The 23,336-nt window shown below is 38.0% G+C and overlaps 2 protein-coding genes across 7 annotated transcripts in view; both read right to left on the bottom strand.

Moving 5' to 3' along the window:
• Window positions 1-7,393, bottom strand: part of LOC127433943 (seizure protein 6-like) — a 66,628-nt gene extending 59,235 nt beyond the window's left edge. For all 3 annotated transcript variants that reach the window (XM_051686330.1, XM_051686331.1, XM_051686329.1), the window contains exon 1: window positions 7,156-7,393. In XM_051686330.1, coding sequence (XP_051542290.1) covers window positions 7,156-7,240 — 85 coding nt within the window. In that variant the 5' untranslated portion in view covers window positions 7,241-7,393. The remainder of the gene's footprint in view (window positions 1-7,155) is intronic.
• A 10,395-nt stretch (window positions 7,394-17,788) lies between these two features.
• Window positions 17,789-23,336, bottom strand: part of LOC127433778 (unconventional myosin-XVIIIa-like) — a 63,542-nt gene continuing 57,994 nt past the window's right edge. For all 4 annotated transcript variants that reach the window (XM_051685971.1, XM_051685970.1, XM_051685968.1 and 1 more), the window contains 2 exons: window positions 21,866-23,319; window positions 17,789-19,224 (listed from right to left, as the gene is read on the bottom strand). In XM_051685971.1, the coding sequence (XP_051541931.1) occupies window positions 21,879-23,319 (1,441 nt within the window). In that variant the 3' untranslated portion in view covers window positions 17,789-19,224; window positions 21,866-21,878. The remainder of the gene's footprint in view (window positions 19,225-21,865; window positions 23,320-23,336) is intronic.

A 23,336-nucleotide genomic window follows, 5' to 3' on the forward strand; every position in this document is an offset into this window, starting at 1 on the left:
AATCGCGGGTTTCTTACGTTGTCGGTTTTTTGAATAAGGTGTTTTTTGATAGTTATGACTCATAACTTATGAGCGTCTTGCTGTGCATGTCATGCTCAGTGTTGGCTGGGTAATGCGGCTGTTAAACTGACTGCTGCTGTTTCTGCCTCACAAATCCACCGATTTGTGTGGAGATGTCAGCGTAAATAAAACTACATATTTGATGTACTGTAGCACAAGGATATGACACCGTTGTTTTGGCAAATTCGACAAGCTGTAGGCTTCAACTACAGTACAATCTACTTGGCATTTGCTATCGATCATCTTGCCTATGTACTGTAAGTGTGTTGCTCTGTTTTCTTGTGAGCACTCAGCGCCGCCTCTCCGGGGAGGAGACTGTTCCGCAGCTATAAATATTGCTCTGCTTGGTTTTAATGACACTATAATATGTTTGTTTATGTATCGTACAATAGATATGGTATTGTATAATGAACGTTGTATCGTAGGGTTACAGTATATATATATATATATATATATATATATATATATATATATATATATATATATATATATATATATATATACATACACACACAGTGGTGGCCAAACATATTGGCACCCTTGGTAAATATGAGCAATGATGGCTGTGAAAAAAAAATCTGCATTGTTTATCCTTTTGATCTTTCATTCAAAAAATTCACAAAAATCTAACCTTTAATTGACTTTGTTCATTTGCCAAAAGGGAAAATATCTCATTACTAAATAAATATTTTTCTCCAAAATACCTTGGCGACAATTATTGGCACCCCTAGACATTGTTATGAGTAAAATATATCTGTAGTATATTTCCATTCGTATTTTAAATTTTTTTAGTGCACCTGGGTGACTAGGAACATGAAATTGTTCAGCCATGACTTCCTGTTTCCCAGGAGTATAAATATGAGGTAACACACAGGCCAAATTCCCTTAATCATCCATCACAGTAGGTTAGACTAAAGAATATAGGTCTGATGTGCGGCAAAAGGTTGTTGGGTTTCACAAAATGGGAAGTGGCTATAAGAAAATAGCCAAAGGGCAATTTCACCATTAGGGCAACAATTAACAAGTTCCAATCAACTGGAGATCTTAAGAAACAGCCTGGAAAAGGACGTGTGTCTATATTGTCTCCATGCACAGTGAGGAGGATGGTTCAAGTGGCCAAAGAATCTCCATGGATCAGAGCTGGAGAATTGCAGAAATTAGTTGGGTCTTGGGGTCAGAAAGTCTAAAAAAATATCAGACATCACCTACATCACCACAAATTGTTTGGGAGGGTTTCAAGAAAAAAAAGGCTCTGCTCTCATCCAACAACAAACTCAAGCTTCTTCAGTTTGCCAGACACTACTGGAACTTCAAATGCGACCGGGTTCTATGGTCTGTTTGAACAAAAAAAGAGCTTTTTGGCAGCAAACACCAGTGATGGGTTTGGCACACACAGAGATGAAGTACCCAATGCCCACGGTTAAATGTGGTGCTGGATCTTTAATGTTGTGGGGATATTTTTCTGCCAGAGGACCTGGACATCTTGTTCGGATACATAGCATCACAGACTCTATCAAATACCAACAAATAAAAAAACAAAACCTGGCTGCCTCTGCCAGAAAGCTTACAATGGGCCCTGCTTGGATCTTCCAGCAGGACAATGATCCAAAACAAACATCAAAATCAACACAAAAATGGTTCACTGACCACAAAATCAACATTCTGCCAAGGCCATCCCAGTCCTCTGACCTGAACCCCATAGAAAAGTTGTGGGGTAAGCTGAAGAGGAGAGTCCACCAACATAGACCTCTGAATTTGAAGGACCCGTAGAGATTCTGTATGGAGGAATGGTCTCAGATCCCTTGCCAGGTATTCTCCAACTTCTTTAGGCATTATAAGAGAAGACTCAGAGATGTTATCTTGGCAAAGGGAGGTTGCAAAAATTACAGAATGAAAGGGTGCCAATAATTATGACCAATGCGTTTTGGAGAAAAATATTTATTTAATAATGAGATATTTCCCCTGTTTCAGTTGTTTTACTTCAATTAAAGGTTAGATTTTTGTGATTTCTTTGAATGAAAGATCAAAAGGATAAACAATGCAGATTTTTTTTTTCCACAAACTTCTTTGCTCATATTTACCAAGGGTGTCAATATTTTTGGCCACAACTGTATATGTATATATATATATATATATATATATATATATATATATATATATATATATATATATATATATATATACGTACATACTGTATACATATATTATGTATATATAATACACTATATCACTATTCTCCTACATCACTATTCTCCTCCAGAGCACTACTTCTTTCTCTGTTTCGGATGAGAGAGGACAGGCTGGTGAAAAAAACTGCACTGTCAAAATCAGTTAGCCATCAGCACAGCATCCGGAGATACTTCTCCCCTTGCAACGGAAGTGTTTTAAACATCCAAGTGTGCTTCCATCACCCTGTCAGATCCACAAAGGTAAACACAAAAAAAAAACTAAACAACTTACAAACAGCAGTTTATTCTGAATCCCACTCTCTGCACTAGCCAAGTTACTTATTAACTGGGCCTAATTACTCCACTTCATTAACTGGGCGTAATTGCTTTTAGCAGAGAAATCTCTAAACATCTCAAACGGCCATGAGATTTTGTAATGTGAAGCATGCGCGTGGTAAGCTGTCTCTAATTGCCTTTATTTGTCAGACCTTTTGAACTAAAAGGAGTGTGTTGCACCTGAGAGATGAAAGTTAGAGAAACAGAGGTCAGAAAAAGTCAGCAGAGTAATAGTCATGGGACTTGAAGACTATTGTTCTGTTCCAGATGAAGTCAAAGGTGGAAATACCTGAGTTGAAGTTTCCCACTTCCGACCTCACTGTGTATTTATTGGCTAGCTGCATCCAGTCAATCAAACATCACGGTCACATGTACACATGTCAAATATAATGGCATTCACAGTCTTCCAGATGCTAGCTAGCTGGCTATCTAGTAGCTATTTAACAAGCAATCTTGGTTAAAACTTAGGCATTGATTGACTAGGCATTGAAACAATTCTTCTTATCATCTTCTTGTATATTTATTGTATATTTCGTATTTAAATATTTCATGCAGTGAAAATACTTAAAAGATTGTTTTTATGTTTCACAAAACCCATCTTCGGTTTTATGCTTGTTGGTTGTCACCATCTTGGGAATGATGCTTCTCACTAATGGTCGGGATTGATCGATCTACCCAGAATTCACAAGTTGGATGCCAGCTTTGAGTGGCGTTCGAGTAATTACTTTCAAGTAGGAGGTGGGAAAATTCTGAGTTTCAAGTTGTGTAAAATGTGTTTTGTCAGCTTCCTGTATCTGTGCTGTTTTAAATCAGCTACATCCTGCTCACTCTGCTGCACCTAAAGGCAATTTTTTTTCTTCACAAAAACAGATACGACTATTGGAACATAGGGGAAAACCTATTTGAAAACAGTCACTATGCTTGCAATTCTGATGGGTGCCACTAGTGGCACAGAAATGACACACTTCACCTTTATTTATAGCATTGGTGCACTTACAATAGAAGTCTATGTGGTAATTGTTGCATGCTTTCCCATAGACTTCCATTGTAAGTGCATAGTATTTTCTGTGGTTATCGATGGCATGTCACAGATGCTGTTGATTGAGCTTAACATGTATTTAACTAGGAATATTGCTGTAAAAAAAAGCTCTTTGACACTGCTGTCTGATCCTCTCTGAAGATTTTTGGCCTTCTTGAAGAATTTGTATTAGGTGTCAGTGTATATTTAGACAGCACATAGAATGTTCTATTCTTGTGCTGTTACTGAAAACATTCTGGGAATTTCTAAATCTAAGGCAAAGGAAAACCATCAGGATACTAAATAATGAAATGTCACACATAACAAGAGGGGGATTAGGAGGCCAATAGACGTATGGCATTTTAAAAGGCAAAATGTCATCTTCTAATCTTCCCCTGAAATATCCCAATTTAACGTCTGCTTGGCTGCAGGTATCTGGCACGTAAAGAGCCTCGGCTTGTGCTTTCAGTGGATCAGAGGGTATTGATGCCCAGAAAGTCAATGTCGACGCTCTTTAGGCTGAATGAAAACACCTGAAATCAATGCATGTACCATCACAGCTTGTTGATTCACAAAGTGTTTTAAATTTGCTATTTTGAATGGATATTTTAGTGCCTATCCAATCTGTGACATCTTGTGAAGTCAATTTTATGCTTTTAAAAGTCTAATAAAAAATGTACAGAGAAAAGATCTAATATAATTTATATGTTGCTTGCACAAAAAGTCACATCATCTACCAGCAGGTGCCAACTGGCCCATGCTAACCAACCAAACATTGGCTTGAACCCTTTGAACTTGCCACATACAGAATGATTCTATATGCATGTTCTCTCTGGTTCCTCTCTCTTTTCTAAGTACGTGCGTTTTATTAGTAATACATAAACTACATAAACCATCACCAGAGAAAAAAGTTCTGATCTTTCAGTTACTGAGAGTTTAATAAAAAATCATGATTGTGAGAGACAGCACAGAGACAGTTAGTATGTCAGCCACACCTGTGGAGATCAGACAGCATGAGGATATTAGGGAACATTCTGCCATAATTACTCATTTACAAGCCATAAACAGACAAAGCGCCAGACTAATTATGTCAACTAGCAGCATCTGAATAGTCCTTGATCAAGCTAATCACCGACAATCCAAAAAACAGGTGTTCAACATTTTCAAATCCCTCCCCTGAAATCAGGGGAATGAAAGGCAGAAATTGAAACCATCTGACTGTTTCCATATTTCTGCATTTGAAAAGCCAGAATAAAAGATGATGAATGTTGCATACAATTATGAAAGGATCTGATAAGGAAGCTGCACAAACACCAAAATGATTGGACATGATACTTAATACTTCTGCCTGAAATAGACATGATATTTCCCTCCAGGAACCTAAATGACTCATTAACTCTTAAATGCTTCTTGGAAAACTCCAGTTCAGTGCTCAGTAAGTTATATGGTGACATAAACTGCACTTACCATTTTACAAGTATTGTAAAATTTCTTTATAATTAGAGAGGTTTTTTTTAATAAAAGAAATCCGTTTTTACATGCTCACATTAAAAAGCATCTACGTACACGCCACAAAAAGATGAAAAATGCAAAAGAAAGACAGACCTCCTTGTTTGAACATAGATGGTCAATAAAGAATATAAACAGAAAGCAGTACTAAAATTGCAGTAGTATTCGTTTTTTAGTACAGCATGTTAAAAAGGCATCTTATTTTTTAAAGAGATATTATCATCGTCTTCTAGTGTTCTGAGATTTTTTTAAATAGTACATAATTGTTAAATTCAATCACTGTAAATGTGAAATAAGCCATGAATTTCAACATAATTTGTACTACTAAAGTAAAGGTCACAGGGCAGGACAGGAAGATTGTGCGTCACATTATCCCAGCACAACATATAGCCACCAGAAGTTGAATGAAATTAATGCAATAACAAAAAAATTCCATGTGTCATCTATCCTTAACTGTTAATTTGACAAGCCAAGATAGATGTTATTAAACTCTTCAAAACAACACAACTGTGCTGGTTTCATAAGCAGGTCTGTACGGGACGGTGCTAATCTCATTTTCAGGATTAGTGTCATTATCTTCTGCTGCAGCGACTTGTGAAATTATTCGAATCAACTGATTCGATATAAGTTGTTGGTCAATTCATTGTTGAGGAAAAGCCAAGTAGCGAATCATTTACTAATATGCCAATATGTTTGAGGACATCCACACAGAACGCGTTTTTGCGTTCCGCCTGCGCTATTTTATTTCGCTGTTTTTAGGTTGCGTCTCGTGCCATAAGCATCGCGTTTTAAGACGGTGTCAAGTTAAACTTTCACAAAACTTAAACTGATTCAACTTTGAAAAGCGCGTGTCGAGACCTCTGCGTTCCGTTCTATTCCGTCGCGCTGCGTCTAAGGGGCCGTTCACACCGTACCTGTTTTTGCGTCCGTCAGCACTGTTTTTCAATTGTTTTTCTATGTAAACAAGCACTAGACGGACGTCTTTGACCGTTGCGCCGTCTCCCTGTTTTATTTATTTATTTATTTATTTATTTTTATTCATGAATTTTTTCATGTAGTTTTTGCCGCTTAAATGCAGTCTAGATGTATTTCTTATACACCGATCAGCCACAACATTAAAACCACCTGCCTAATATTGTGTAGGTCCCCCTCGTGCCGCCAAAACAACGCCAACCTGCATTTCAGAATATCATTCTGAGATGATATTCTTCTCACCACAATTGTACAGAGTGGTTATCCGAGTTACTGTAGACTTTGTCTGTTCAAACCAGTCTGGCCATTCTCTGTTGACCTCTCTCATCAACGAGGCATTTCCGTCCACAGAACTGCCGCTCACTGGATGTTTTTTGTTTTTGGCACCATTCGGAGTAAATTCTAGAGACTGTTGTATGTGAAAATCCCAGGAGATCAGCAGTTACAGAAATACTCAAATCAGCCCGTCTGGCACCAACAATCATGCCATGGTCCAAATCACTGAGATCACATTTTTTCCCCATCCTGATGGTTGATGTGAACATTAACTGAAGCTCCTGACCCGTATCTGCATGATTTTATGCCACACGATTGGCTGATAATCGCATGGATGATTGTTGGTGCCGGATGGGCTGTTTGAGTATTTCTGACAAAGTCTACAATAACTCAGATAAACGTTCAGTACAATTGTAGAATATCTCAGAATGCTATTCTGAGATGCGGGTTGGTGCTGTTTTGGCGGCAGGAGGGGGACCTATACAATATTAGGCAGGTGGTTTTAATGTTGTGGATGATCGGTGTATAGTCAAAGAAGTGACCAATTAACATCTAAATAAATACTACTTGTCATAAGATATATATATATATATATATATATATATATATATATATATATATATATATATATATATATATATATATATATATTTTATCAAAACATGTTTGTGTGCCAAATAAGCAATAGTAAAGCGAGTAAAGCCACAGACAAACCAGACTGTACAATCCTTGTTAATTATTGGGAGTTCAGAATCCAAAACATGCTATAACGTACAACAGCAATAGTATACAGGGACTCAAAGCAGAAATACTTACCCTGACAACGCGTGACAATCAAAGAAAGACTCAGAGTCACCAGCAGAAAGAGCGAGTTCTTTTGAAGCACGATCCTTACGCACATACTGAAATGACTCCTCAAGTATAATCTGTCCTTATGTTTTCAAAAACCCAACGAGAATAACTTAGACGTGCCCGCAAGATATTTAAGCATACAGCTCGTTGTGTTACAGTTGGGCTACACGCTTTTTTCCCTACGGAATCGAGTACACGCAGAGAGACGTTGAATCCTATGCTGTCATAAGCGGATTGCTCACTCTGGAGGTTCAGCACCACGGACAGCTCCCCGCGTCCGCAAACCAATCAACCTCAGTACGGCTGGAAAATTCAGACATCAACCTGGCGTTCATCCAGCAGCGCGTCAAAGAGCAGCTTTTGTGTGCGGGCAGGCAGAAAGCACTATTACATCAGAGACATACGGAGGAATATATGCTTTCCTAATATAATGAACCTAAGTGAAACTTTAATGCAATGGCTATGGGGCTTAATCCTGAATTTCAGATGGATTTAGTGTGACTTTAATTAAACACACCTGAAGCAGATAATCAAGGTCTCTAGGTTCACTTGAAAAGGTAGCTATATTAGAAGAGGGTTAAACTAAACTGTGCAGCAGCCCGAAAAAGCTATTTGGACCCTTATAAAACGGGGCTTAAATGCACACCGTTTTATAAGGAAAATGTGCTTTTTTTCTGGTCAAAGTGTATCAAGATTGACGAAATAAATGTATTTTTATTACATATTGATGGAGCAACATAATTTTTGTGAATAATAACAGAATAATAATAGAAGGTTGTTTTCATTACATTTTATATATATATACACACATACATACATACATACATATATATATATATATATATATATATATATATATATATATATATATATATATTTTATTTCATTTTTTTTTTTTTTTAAAGGTGTGGCGAGGGAGCCTTTTAACCCAATGTGGGTAAAAGGCTCCCTCGCCACCTTTAAAAAAAATAAAATAAAACAACCTTCTGTTATTTTTCTATTAACATCCTTCTGTACTCCACAGGGGAAAAGGCTCCAGGGGGTTTAAAGTGATATAGTGTAAATATAGGGACAATAGTTATAAGGCAAAATTAGTCAGATTAGGCAAATAAATTTGAGACATCAAGATGCTTTTTTGAGTAACAAATTAAGATAATTCTCATTCAAAATAACCACTTCAGAAAAGGGTTAACCATTTCCTGTTAATTTCAATCACATTTGGCAATTCATAACATCTCAAGTATTCTATAATAAATTAATCTCTGTTATGACTGGATAAGTCAATGTGAGCCCACTGTGAACTTTTTTTATAACAAATCTATTCGACTCACTTATGGGGGCCTTTAGCCCCTGCAACAGGGGGCTTTTTACCCCAAATACTTTCCCTTATTGGACATTTATTAAAAAACGTTTGATTTAATCACCTTGAACAAAATAAAAAATAAAATAATAAAAAAGTATATTTTCTTAAAATAAATGTGATAATTTCAGGGATTGGCATTAGCTACTTAAATTCGCAACATTTATAAATGTATTAAATATCAGTTCAAATTACCTAAAAATCAAACATTAGACATTGCATGCAATGATCTCATGAATCAGAAATATTTTGCAGTGTGCTGTGACAAACAGGTGTAAGGAAAGTACTGTGGTAGATTTTGCTGCTGTTTAGTGTTTTGGGAGAAAATGAGATCAAAAGTGTCTTTTACCCCTGGAGGCCTTTAGTCCCGTTGTACCCTACATGCCATGTTCGGAAAAATGTGCGAATGTCATTGCATGAGATAACACACGTAATATCAATCCAAATGGCATTTATTTTAAAGATAGATAGCACTTTTTAAGAAAACATTTCACAAAACATATGTGTTGGATTTTACAAAAAGGTAGTTGGACACTTTTTGGTTGTTAAACTTTGTGGAAAATATTCATTGTGATGGAGGTCATCCACTAAAATAATCTTGGAACCAGTTGGTTAAAAATAATCACAGAAATTGCAAAAAGAAGTGAAGTGAGCTCTGAGAAAATCTCCAGCATTACAATTTGTTTTTATATATTGTTATCCAATAATTTTTTTCCATTTTTAAGTGTTACTTAAGTCTCCATATATTTTTGGGGGCACTGTAGTTCTCCAGGTTTGAGCACCCCTTTATGCGTTCCACTTTTGGTTCTATTCACATCATGTACTGTGTTTTTGGCCAAACAGTTTGTGTCATGTGGCTAATGCTTGTTTCTCATTGCTCAAACCTTCAGCCAGTGATTTCAGCTGCACAGCACTGCTATTAAAAAAGCCAGTTTGCTTAGCTAATGAAAATCACGGCCGTGAAATAGAATGACCAATGTGTCAAGGTAATGAAGCAATCATCTCCACATGCACTAAATTTATTTCATTTGGGATGTTGACTAAGCCATTTAGCTATTTGTTTTTAATTCAAACATGTAAAAACTAATGCTTTAGCTTATAAGTTAATGTTATTTATGATTATTTGTTATTTTTACAATGCGTCATCATGTATCAGTCCTAAAGTAGAAAACCTTGTTATGTTTATTCGCTAATTTGAGTATATTTCAGAAGTAAATAAAATAAGTACATTTTACAGATATTTTTGAAGCTGTTCATTCTTATCATGCACTGGGCTTCTATAATTAATGTTTATTTGCACCATTTTTAGTGTTGTTTTTGTTGTTACATTTGAAAACTTCTTGTTTTGTGAAGTATGAAGTTCATTTTCTACTCCAAATTACCCATTCGTTATCAAATAAAATTAATAATTATCTGCTAATTGTCACAATCATCGTGTTTTGTGCACCAAATGTTGAGGTCTGCAGGCACAGCTCAATGTTGTGATACCATTCCCAGTAATGCAACATGATGTTGTCTTACAGACTATATAGCATGCATGGAGCTTTCCTGTGTAAAGCTTCCATACACTGAAAAATATCTCCGTAATTTTAACGGAAAAAACTGTAAAAAAAAAAAAACAAAACAAAAAAAACATAAATTGGTTAACGAGTAGTTACCATAAAATATACGTAATTTTTTATATATATATTTAAAAAGACAAAACAGTTTTACGGTAAAATGTTGTAAAAAATTACATTTTTAGATGTAAAAAGTGTGATTTTTCTTTATGGTTAAAATTTATATTATGTTTAACAAGAGAGTACATGAACAACCCCAATTCCGAAAAAGTTGGGACAGTATGAAAAATGCTAATAAAAACAAAAAGGAGTGATCTGTAAATTATATTCACCCTTTGCTATATTGAAAGCACTACAACTTCACATTATATGATGATTTACTCTGTGAATTGCATAGTTTTTTTTTTTTTAATGTACAGTAATTTCAAATCAGATGATTGCAACACGCTCCAAAACAGCTGGGACAGTTGAGTGTTTACCACTGTGAAACATCACCATTTGTTCTAGTAACACTTATTAAGCATTTGAGCACTGAAGACACAAGTTTGTTAAGTTTAGAAAGTGGAATTTCCCCCCAATCATCCATTATGTAGGTCTCTAGCTGCACAATTGTATGGGGTCTTCATTGCTGTATGGTGTGCTTCATAATGCGCCACACATTCTCAACTGGAGACAGGTCAGGACTGCAGGCAGGCCAATCTAGCACCCACACTCTCTGCTTATTCGGCCAGTATGTGGTTTGAAGTTGTCCTGCTGAAAATGCTGGGACGTCCCTGGAAAAGACGGTGCTGGATGGCAGTATATGCTGCTCCAAAATTTGTACATATCTGTCTGCATTAATGGTGCCCTCACAGATGTGCAAGTTACCCATGCCATGGGCACTGACACACCCCTGGCCCATACAGACACTGGCTCTTGGACCTGAGACTAATACAGCTTGGATGGCCCTTTTCCTCTTTGGGATGGAGAACACGATGGCTGTTTTTTTCAAAAACTATTTGAAATGTGGACTCATGGGACCAAAAAATGCAGTTCACTGTTCTACTTTCCATCTAGATGAGATCGAGCCCAGAGAAGTCGGCAGCGCTTCTGGACAGTGTTGATGTATGGCTTCTGCTTTGCATAGTAAAGTCTTAACTTGCATCTGTGGATGCAGCGGCTAGTGGTGTTGACTAACAAAGGTTTACTAAAGTAATCCCAAACCCATGTTCATGATATCCATTACAGATGAAAGCCGTTTTTTAAGACAGTGACATCTGAGGGATCAGAGATCACGTGCATTCAGAAATGGTTTTCGTCTTGCCCTTTACGCACCGAGATTTGACCCAATTCCTTGAATCTTTTAACTATATTGTGCACTGTAGAGGGTGAAATGCCCAAAATCCTTCCAATTTATCTTTGGGGAACATTGTTCTCAAAGTGCTGGATTATTTGCTGATGCATCTGTTGGCAAATTGACAAGTCTTGAATGATCCTTACTCTTGAAGGACTAGGCTGTTTTTGGAGGCTCCTTATACAGTACACAGTATTATGACACAATTGCCTCACCTGTTTAACATCTCCTGTTTCACATCGCCTCGTTATTTCATCTCGTCAAATTGTTATTAGTCTTAAATTCCCCCTTTCTCAACTTTTTTGGAGTGTATTGCAATCATCTGATTTGAAATTACTGTACATAAAAAACAACAACAATGAAATTCACAAGGTAAAACATCATATGTGTAGTTGTAGTGCTTTCAATAAATCAAAGGGTGAATATAATTTACAAATCACTCCATTTTGTTTTTATTAGCATTTTTCATACTGTCCCAAATGTTTTGAAATTGGGGTTGTACATTTTACTGTAAATTATTGTTACAATTAAAGTAAAAAACAGTCATCGGGCTTTCCCAGAATTATCTGCGTGACCCATTACATTTAGTTATATTTTATGGGAATAGTTATGTTTCTTCTTATTTTTAATATCAGTTTTGTACTTTGGGGTGTTCTGTGTTATATTTGATGTAGTTTAGTTAAAGTTTATTGCATAATTATAATTTCACATGTGTTACCCTGATGATGTTAAGTGTTTGTGTGAGTGACACTGAATTCATGTCATCATGTGCCCTTCTGTAATTACTACGGTGATTAACAATACATTATAAAGTGAAAAGTAGATTTTTACAGTTTCAGAAACTTTATATATTAAGTTTATTATTTAATAATATAAATGACGATACTGCACCATAAAATATACCGTAGAAACAGCAGTTTTAAACTGTAAAATGTACAGGTTGTTCTGTAAATTTGTTTACATTTTTACTGTATTTTTTGCATAATTATTCTGGCAACCACAGCTGCCAGATTTTTTATTTTTTTTGTTTGTTTGTTTTTTGTAAAAACAACATAATTGTTTTTTTTGTTTTATTTACAGTGTATGCCATATAGTACATTATTAGAAAGTTCAAAACGTGGAATGTTTAGTGAAATATTCATTTAAATTTTACTAAGCTTATTTAAATATCATGTACATCAGATTTGTAAGTAAAAGTTATTGACATTTTTAAGTTAATTTACTCACTTCAGTATTGTCATGAAATTAAGTAGATTTGATTTAATTTTATACCATTAAAATGCTCACTACTTGTACTTCTCTGAGGAATTTGAGACTTTGTATTGCAGCACTTCTCATGTTATTGCCCTATTTTGACAAAATACTTTTTCTGTATTCCTCATTTGGATAAAAACGTCTTCTAAATGAATTAATGTAAATTAATAAATGTGATGAATGAGACCCAGCGTGAGGCGAGTATGTACAGTACTTTACAGATCATTAAACTAAATGACTGCCATATCTCACCTGGTTTGGAATGGTGTCAACCTCTAAGAATGTTTTTTTTCTTTAGCAGTAACACTCCACTAATGCTGAACATGACTTACATACACAACTCACACAGTCACTGACGCACTGGCATCATGGTGAAAGTAGAAAACTGCTCAAAGTTATAAATGGGATTAAAGCATTTACACAAAAACTGACAGCTCCAAACTGACTGTTCTGTCAAAATATAGACAGGTGCAAAATTTACAGTAGATAGGTCTTAACCTTTAATGGATTTAAAAAAAAAAGATTTAAACTGTCGTTAATTTAATGTAAAACTCAAAACTATTTGATTATTGCTCAGGACCGCTCAGGAGTTTTCTAGAATGACTCAATGACTTTGCTTTGACTTTTTTTATACTGAGCTAGTGATATTTTCTATCCTCTAACCCTACTCCTGAAACTAACCTTCACACAAACCTTTTTGCATTTCTACATACTAAATATTGTACATTAAGACAATATTTAGTATGTTCATTAAGGTTATACTTAGTTGTGGAGACCAATGTAGATAAAATCTGACCCGCACTCCCACACAAATGTAAGCTTGTCATTTTCTTTCAGAGGTGTGTGAGCTGAGCTCAGTTATGTGTACCAAAACAAACTGTATCAAGGAATATCTAAGTCTTAGCCTACCTAAACTCTCTCTCTCTCCATTTACTTCTATGACTATTTACATTATGCTTTAAGTCTGTGTGCTTTCTAGAATATCTGCTGAGATTGTATCAGCATGAGCTTGTGCGTTTGCACAAAGGATTTTTTTTTTTCCAGTTTTGTTTAAACACCTCAGGAGGAAACAGGTAAATTCTAACTCACAGGTTTAAATCGGGATTTAGAAAGTTTTTCTTCCATTGCATCTGAGAGCATACTCACATCTGTGAATACTTCTAAGGCCAAATACATTATTCATCAGGCAAGAACAAACATTACTCTGTTTGCATGTAGGGGTGGTTATATTAATATTCATGAGGCAGGGACTAAAGCTCAGACTGCTAATAAGTCATTTTAACAGGAATTTGGTAGTTGACATGACATTTCAAGCAGTGACTGCAGTGCTATACTTCATCTAAAACTATTTTAGAGAGCATTTGCTCATTCTTGTTAATCAGAATTTTTCCAGCATTGTTTTTGTTTAGAAGCTTGGGTGACAGTTGTGTTGAGGGTGCTGAAACATTGCACAAGGCTGCACAACAAAGCAAACTACAAATATTATGACAGTAACAAAGAATTCCCACAGCGCACTGATTAATACCACTCTGTTTTTTTGATATCACATCAGCAGCATCATTCATTTGTGTTTTCATCCTAGTTCCATAGAGACTAGCACAAATTCCATGGACTTCCAGATCTCTGATAAACCCCAAACACATCTGGAGAACACTATTTTTTTAATCAGTCACTTCCTTTAACTCTGTAAGATAAAGGATCAATATCACCTACAATTCCAGAACTGCAATTATTTTAAAATAATAACAATATTTTACACATCCACCATACTTTTGATATTGAATGAATTCCAAAAATATTTATAATAAATATTTATCTGGCTTCCTCCTGGATTTAAACATAAGTCGCCAAGATAAGTGTCAGAGCCCATGCACTGCCAAGCCATGGTTCCAATCAGTAATTCAGGCCAGAACTGGATCGATCCCAGAACAGATACATGAACCCTTAAACGCATACCCAGGGTCTTTAGTGACCTTTGCCCACACCTCTTTAGTATTCTTTATAATGGTTTCAGTTATCAGTATTCCATATACATGCATATTATACATGCTATTTCTTATTCAAGGTGGCACTGTTGTTCAGTGATTGACTTGATTTACATTTGACATTGCTATTTGATGAAAAAACAACATGGAAGTAAACTATAGCAAGTTTAACACATGAACAGTATGATATGACTATTGTCATTTGGGTGTACTATTGAAATGATGTAAGTTGTGCATATATTTAGACTCAATAAGTGCCTGAGAAAATACTTGTGTAGCTTAAGTGTATCTTATGTATTATGTGTAGCTCAATATGTTTTTACAGCCAGATACGTCTCAGGAAATTTGTGTGAAAATATTGAATCCTGTTCTAGATTTGTCCTGATTTGTTGCATTTTCACTTTGATACATGAAAAATAAAACATCAAAATATATTTTATTCTAAATGGGTAACTATAATTGTTTTGTGTTTAAGCAGTTTTAAGATCTGAAACATATGTCTTTGGAGGATCTCCACAACAGAGATCATTAAAACAGAAAATATTTAGTCAGGAATAATTCTTTGACATATTATAAATAGTGTGAATGTGTCTGTATTAGTATAAACACTCTCAGCCCTGCAATCATAAACAAAGCTGTTAAAAAAACATTAGCCGCTTTGTGTGATGAATGCTGATCCATTTTATATTTTGATATAAAAACGGATCAGTTTTATATTTTATATTTATATTGACTTTGTCTGACAACGGCTACATAAAAATACCATTAGCCAAAGGCCCAAAGCAGAGGAAATCCATTCTGATCCCAGAGAGGGACGTGTTAATTAGCTCAGGGACTGCAGTGAACAGCTGTAGACCTGATAAATCGAGGGATTTGTGTAGAAGTTTACATGATAATCAGCAACCTCAACAATCCAGTTTGGAACTAGATGGAGAGCACTATAAGTGATGACAGTTTACATTTTTGGGTGAACTATCCCTTAAATGTATCACATTTAAGCTTGTTGATTCTAATTGATCTAATCTAGTTGATTGTCATTCTCCTTATTAATGTGAATTGTCAGGTGTATTGTCTTTAGAGAGCCCAGAAAACAGTAAGAGGCCAGTATCCCAGCCAATATTTGCTCTCCACAACAAACAAAGAATATATAAACCAGAACACAATAGACAGAATCCCTGTCAGAAGCAGGGCCAACTGATGACCAAAACTGCTGTATGATCTGTGCTTCACAGCACAATATTAAATGGATAGCTGAATTAAAGGGATAGTTCACCCAAAAATGAAAATTCTCTCATCATTTACTCACCCTCACGTCATCCCAGATGTGTATGACTTTCTTTCTACTGCTGAACGCAAATGACAATTTTTAGAAGAATATTTCAGCTCTGTAGGTCCTAACAATGCAAGTGAATGATGACCAAATTTTGAAGCTTCAAAAAGCACATAAAGGCAGCGTAAAAGTGATACATATGGCCAGGGCTGGAAATGGGGGTGGACCGCGGGGGAACGGAGTTCCCGGAATTAATTTCGTGGGGGAGCAGCATTCCCATTCAATCTGGCTACATTTGTTATGGGAATAAAGAGTATTTCTATCTTTTCTCCACTAAATAGTCTACGAAAGCTTTGCGGGTTCCGCACATAAATGCATTGGATCTTCTGCATCTGTGGTTGCACAATGTTGACCATCGTGAATGGCCAGAACACATTCACGCCACAGATCAACAGATGTACACGGGAATCCACGGGCAACAGATCCACACATGCATGCAACAGATCCACACGTGCTCAATTTACCAATCCATGCACCAGAAGAATGCACAAATATATGGGTTTCTTTGCTCAGAGCACCATACGTTTAATTTAATGCACAAATATATGGGTTTCTTTGCTCAGAGCACCATACGTTTAATTTAATGCACAAATATATGGGTTTCTTTGCTCAGAGCACCATACGTTTAATTTAATGCACAAATAAATGCTGAGCCGTTTGTATTGGTATTCTTCTTCGAGAAAAACTGTTCTGCAGTCTTGACATACACACACATTCACACAGGCATGGTTTAGCGTGGCTGACAGCAAATGCCCATTGATTAAAATGAAGGGAAATATCCAGTAGATTTGGCTATTATTAATTTTTTATGGGAAAAAATACAAATGTGTTCAGAATGTTCAGTTTCGACCAAGAATTTTCATTTCTCAAGTGTAGTGTGGTTATAGATTACAGAGATATAATCTCTATGATCTGAAATAAGTGTTTTATGTTTTTATTTATCCAGTCTACTAAGAAAATAATGTCACATTATCCTTAAGAAATCATTTAATATGTTAACTTAGTACAAAATTTACATTTCTTTTTGTTAGAACAGTTAAAATGGTTGTGCTACTTAATGAAGTGTGGAAATTGCAATATAGTGTCTTTTTCCAGCTGAGGTATTGTATTTTTTTAGTTACTTTACAATAAAGTTACTTTACACTTGCAAGTCAAATTTCAGTTTTAAAAAGAACAAAAAAGAAACATATTTCTCCTCAAATTCATCAATCTATTGTTCTTTTGAGAGATGAAGGCTATTCCATGCACTTCAGTTTTGAAAGAAAACAAACTTGATCTAAATGGGACCGAGAGATAAGTGGACAACCCAGATGCATAACAACAAGAATACAAGTACATTAGAGTCTCTAATTTGAGAAAAAGTCTCATCACAGGTCCTAAACTAGCAGCTTCAATTAACAGTATATGATGAACAGTTGCATTGCTGCAAGTAGAGGATTCTTGGATGAACAGAAAGTTTGAATATTACATCATTTTAAAAGAAAAAGTCCCCCTAGTGAATCTCGGCCATTTCCACCACTGCATATGACTCCAGTGTTTAAATCCATGTCTTCAGAAGAAATATGATAGGTGTGGGCGAGAAACAGATCAATATTTAAGTATTTAAACCCTCTGTATTAGCTTGATATGATTTTATGGCTTAGACCTCAGTGACACTGGGAAGGGAATATATTCCATTCAAGGTACAGTATCAATACGTTACTGATACTATACCCTACTGTCACTCTTTAGCTCTTTTAGAACTGCTAAAAAAGCACAGAATAAACCACAACCATGAAAACTGATCAACATTTTTTATTTACAATAAAACTATTGTAAAACATTTTCTTGTATAGATATTGCTTTTATATATCTTATTGCTTTTTACTGCATAAGCCACTGCACGGATAAAAGTCTCTTGTTTGTATGTATTTCCATAATAAAAGTCTACATTCTTATTTAATGCATAGAAAAACTGGGGAAAACACACACATTCAGTAGCAGGCATGCATATACCACACACACAGACTCCGACACAATATCAGAAATGATTAGATTCCCATTAATAATCAATATGCTTTATTTTGGCAAAGTTAAACTATATGGTAGTAAATTACTGTTACTTTTACTTAAAGGATATAAATGTCATTAAGGCCCAAACATGATGCATCCCACATTAAAATAAACTCTGTTGAATAATATAGGGGTTTAGGATTGTAAATCCTTCTGTTCAGTAAACCAGTGCTAGATTAACTTCCATAGGAAAATTAACAGCTCATAAGCAAATTAAAGGTGGACTCAGTCATTTTTTGCTCATTTCAAAAGTTTTACTTCTAAAGAAATTAATTGTAATTTTGAAACACGTATAAAATCATGGCCACTTACATTACAATGAAGACTCCAGTCATATCAGTTATCTTATAAAAGCTGTTTTATTTATTCTACATGGAGGGGCCTCCTCATGGGGGCTTCCACGTTAGAATCACATGACCAGCCAAATACTACTCGCTTAATCTCAGTAACCGCCCAGGGATTAAATTAATCCTGGCTGACAGTGAATAGTGAATTTCTACAATAGCATCGTTAACTAAAAACTATTGCATTTGAATGATGCTGCATCCACACCCCTAGGTGTCACTGTAAGTCCTAGATGACATATTCAAAAAATTACTGAGTGCACCTTTAAGCAAAGACAGAAAGAAGAGAAATATAAACACCCTATTTCACCCTACTCCAAATTAAAGCAGTGTTATGCATTTCACTCAAGCAAATTTGAGGCAAAAAGGTCTCAAAAAGCAGACACTCTAACCAAACAAAATAAACATAGATAAGATAAAAATTTAATTATTTTTCACATTATATTACTTTTATATTTCTTAGAGGGACTGTTGATTGAGACATGTGAGGTCTAAATAAATACATGTGCCACGCAGGTGCAGAAAACATGTAGAAAATACTCAATCACACTGCTAATGAAGAAAGAGAGAAAGAGATGTGGGGGAGGGGGCTTTAGCTCCATTGCAGGCTTAAAACAGACCTAAGTTCCACACATGTCCCATAAATGAGAGGTAAATGAAGGCACCTTTCAGTGCATATAAGCAGTAGATAAGACCTACGCTGTGCTTTCTAAAGGCTGGGTGTCAGCATCACTGTCTTTAACGATCGCATGTCCTTTCTCCAATCCAGCACTGTCTTCATCACGTTGGACTGAATGTGATCTGTAGAGAGGGAGACTGAAAGACAAAAGACAAATTTATTTTTAGAAATAGGAAAGGAGAATGTAAACACTTTTAGTGCAGACCTGTCCTCTACAAGAGGTCAAAAGGGCACAATGCCATGCACAGATCAATATCAGGACAAAGGTCATGAGTGAATGTCCTTGACTGGTCACAAACGCACACAATTCAAAGCAGAAAAACAATAATTCACTGTTTCCCCTCACCCTAATCTTCTCTGTCTGTCTCTACATAATAATTGTTATTCGGCAACAGGGGTAGCCAACCCTGCTCCTGGAGAGGCACCTTCCAGCAGAGTTCAGCTCAAACCCTGCTCCAACACACCTGCCTGTAATTTTTTAAGTAACCCTGAAGAACTGATTAGCTGGTTCAAAAGTGTTTGATTAGGGTTGAATCTACACTCTGCAGGAAGGTAGATCTCCAGGAGCAGGGTTGGCAACCCCTGTTCTACAAACCTATTTTATTTTATTTATTTTTTTAAATCCCTAAACTGTGACCAATATTTCAAACACACACTCCTCCTAGAGCTTTCAAGCTACACCCACCAAACTTCAGACCATTCTGGAGTAGTGTGCTTTGTCTTTTCTAACCGATAGGACTTATGGTTTTCACACAGCGTGCAATCAAAAATCAGACAAACAAACAAAAGGCCTTTAATCTGCTTAATGTTGCCCTCTCTATCTCTTTGTCTATCTATCTATCTCTCTGTCTATCTATCTATTTATCTATCTATAGGTGTGTAACAAGGTTTAAAATGGGCAAGGAGGAGGCGGGAACCACACGGACCATCATAATAATGTTTAATGAAACTTAAAATGACACAAACATAAACACACACGGCAGCTGCGTGTGGCTCTCTCTCTCCCGAACTGCCACATCCGGCTCGGCCTTATCCATCTCCTCGGCTGATTAGCCCGATTGGGGGCCACCCGTGTGCACTCACAGCCTGGCCCCACCCTCCTCCTCGTCACACTCCTCCCTCCTTTGCCTCAGGCCGGGGAACCCCCGGCATGACGTACATCCCTCCCCCACCCCCCCTTCCGACGGGGGGGCACTGCCCTTCTGGACGCGCCTGCTGGCAGGCTTTCCCCACTTTTTGAGACCAGGGAGGGAGACAAGGGGAGGGAAAAGAGGAGAGGGAAAGGGCAAAGTGGATCGACAGTGAGAGAGAGGAGATAGAGAAAAAAAATTTGCTTGCTGGTTCCCAGACACAGAGGCACCTGGTCCTTGACCACTCCTCCACCCTCTGGCGGATGACAGCCGTTCCTCCCCGGGCGGACAGCAGCGAGTCCTCCGACCCCTGGCAGATGGCACACTCCTCCACTTTCTGCCGTCCGGTAGTGAGCCCCTCCGCCCCTCCGCCACTGGCAGTGGCTCCACCGTTCAAGGTAGCCGGCAGCAACTCCTCCATACCCTGGCGGACGGCCGCGGCTGCTCCTTTGGGCACATGGCAGTGGTGAGGACTCCACGACAGCGCATCCCTCCTCATTCCTGGGTATCGGCACCAATGTAACAAGGTTTAAAATGGGCAAGGAGGAGGCGGGAACCGCACGGACCATCAAAATAATGTTTAATGAAAACTTAAAAAGACACAAACATAAACACACATGGCAGCTGCGTGTGGCTCTCTCTATCCCGAACTGCCACATCCGGCTCAACCTTATCCCTCTCCTCGGCTGATTAGCCCGATTGGGGGCCGGCCGTGCGCACTCACGGCCCGGCCCGGCCCCGCCCTCCTCCTCGTCACAAGGTGCTTCTCAATCAGAAGGCTGCAGCCTAGTTAGGCTGTGTCCTTCCGAGACTAGTCCTTCTGACGCGGCAGCCTAGATATCCAGCCTAACTAGACTGCAGCCTTCCGACTGAGTAGCACCCAATATGATGGTTTATCTGGCTATCTATGTGACAGTCTGTCTATCTGACTATCTTGCTAACTAGCGAGCTGGCTGTTTTTCTCAAGGTCTCAAGCTATATACAAAACTTCCAGAAACTTTTCGGTTTGCCATTTCAGTCACCTTCAGCTGAATTATCTCTTGCAGCTCCTGAAGATTTATGTATAAGTTCACTGTGGGTTACCGTTATCTTCTCTTGGTCCTGGAAAAGCAATCCTATTTAACAAACATAGTCCTAACCTTATTCCAACCCCCAACCCTAAAATTTCTACCCCTAAAATCAGAGGGAAATGATAAGTTGATAAAAATGTTGTTAAAGTCCCAACCTCAGCCCTAACACTGGCCCTAACCTAGCCCTAAAATTTGGTTGATTTGATTGATTGATTGTGTTGTTCCAGGACCAACAAGAATGTTGCTCCAGGAACATCTCCAACAGGTTGAAATCATGGTTAGAATAAGTTGTCCATTAGTACATGGGCACATGTTTGAATCTGTCATTGTTCTAAACACATGACAGTGCACTGATAAGTCAAAGCATGCTTTTCCACCCAACAACAAAAAGCATGCCATTAGATGTAATGTTCTCAAGGATGTTATTCATGTTTAAACACCATTGAGAATTTTGGACGATGCATGCATTTATATTTAGACAATTAAAAAAAATATTGAAAACCTCAGTCCTCACTCTGTCCCACTCAGGGTCATGCTATTATGGAGTTAATACTTCCACACCTTCCATCCACTGTCACCTGTTTATGATCCTTAATCACTGTCAGGCTTGTAGAGATACTTCATCACAAGACTGTCCACCTTTTTCTTTTGTTTCTTCACTTCTTTTTTGCTGGGGGGTCGTTCCGCAGAAGGGCGCTCTTGATCACCATCAGAGGCTTTCTGTGCAGCTGCCCTTTTCACGCTGTTTGAGCTACGATAAGAGATGGTTGATGCAGAGCTAGAAGATGATTCTGAATCTGATTCTGACTTTGAAGATCCAGACTCTTGGGATTCACTCTTCCGTCTGGAACCTTTCTTGTCTTTCTGTCTGGAGCGTCGTCGTGCATGACCCTCGTTGGATGAGCTGTCGGATTCTGAGCGTCTACTCTTCTTCTTTTTCTTCTTCCTGCTGCTGCTGCTGCTCTTGGAGCTGAAGGAACTAAGCGAGCTTCCACAACGTCCAGAATCCACTGCAGAACCCGAAGCAGAGCGTCTCAGACTGGACCCACTCCGACCCAGACCTTCATCGTCCTTTTCATGCAGCAAACTTTTGACACTCTTTCTGTCTTCATTCTCTCCTACTTTACCTCCTCCCTCCTCTTCATCTGAATCCTCCAGGCTGCGACGCTTAAATTTGATTGGTTTGAAGCTCAGGACTTCATTGATGGCTTTTTCTAGCTCAGGGTCCAGATAGTTCCGATGGCTCACTGGTTTAACGTCAGAAGCATCCAACAGGTTCTCAGAGGAGCGCAGTTGAGCTGGGGTGGACAGACTACGGCCAAGCAAGCGAGGACTGTACGCAGCCACGCTCACAGAATCAACATCATCATCGTCATCATGATCATTCAAATGAACACCAAACTCGCTAAGCCGTGTGCTGCGGGCCAGAGATATTCGTGAACTAATGCTGGTGTTGCCGGGACTACGGCTTCTAGATCGCTGACTGGTGCCCACTGGTTCATAATCGCTGCGGTTGTCATCCATCCAGGAGGTACTACGCCTCAAACTGAAGCTGCTCACACCAGATCGAGCATCATCGTCCTGGTCTAACCCCCGGTGGGTGGAAGCTCGGCTCGGGGCCATGGAAGACACAGTAGACTCCTTATCAAATTCCGGACTGCTCTTGGTCCAGCGGCGGTCCAAGCCTTTCCTGGCCCTGCTGGTGGCCTCAGAGTAGGCCTGGGAAATCACAGAACCCCGGTCATCCGGATCATCACCAGTCTGAGGCCCATCAGTGGATTTGTTCCTAGCTTTGCGCAGTGACACTCGGTCAGGCATGTCCGGCTGCTCCCGCAAGGCACTGAATAGGGAACTCTCATCCCCTGTGCCCCCATTCCAGTCCTTCAGATGGGAGCGTTTCCTGTAGCTGAGCGAGCTCATCGCAGAAACTGGGCGGCTCTCATCTGACTCTTTTCTTACTTCATTTTTCCCCTCTTTACCCTCCCTCCCTTCTTTGATATCTTTTACATCTGCATTAGCAGCATTTGGGTGTCTGAGATGGACACAAAA

This window comes from Myxocyprinus asiaticus, chromosome 43 (assembly GCF_019703515.2).
Source record: "Myxocyprinus asiaticus isolate MX2 ecotype Aquarium Trade chromosome 43, UBuf_Myxa_2, whole genome shotgun sequence".
Classification (NCBI taxonomy): Eukaryota; Metazoa; Chordata; class Actinopteri; order Cypriniformes; family Catostomidae; genus Myxocyprinus; species Myxocyprinus asiaticus.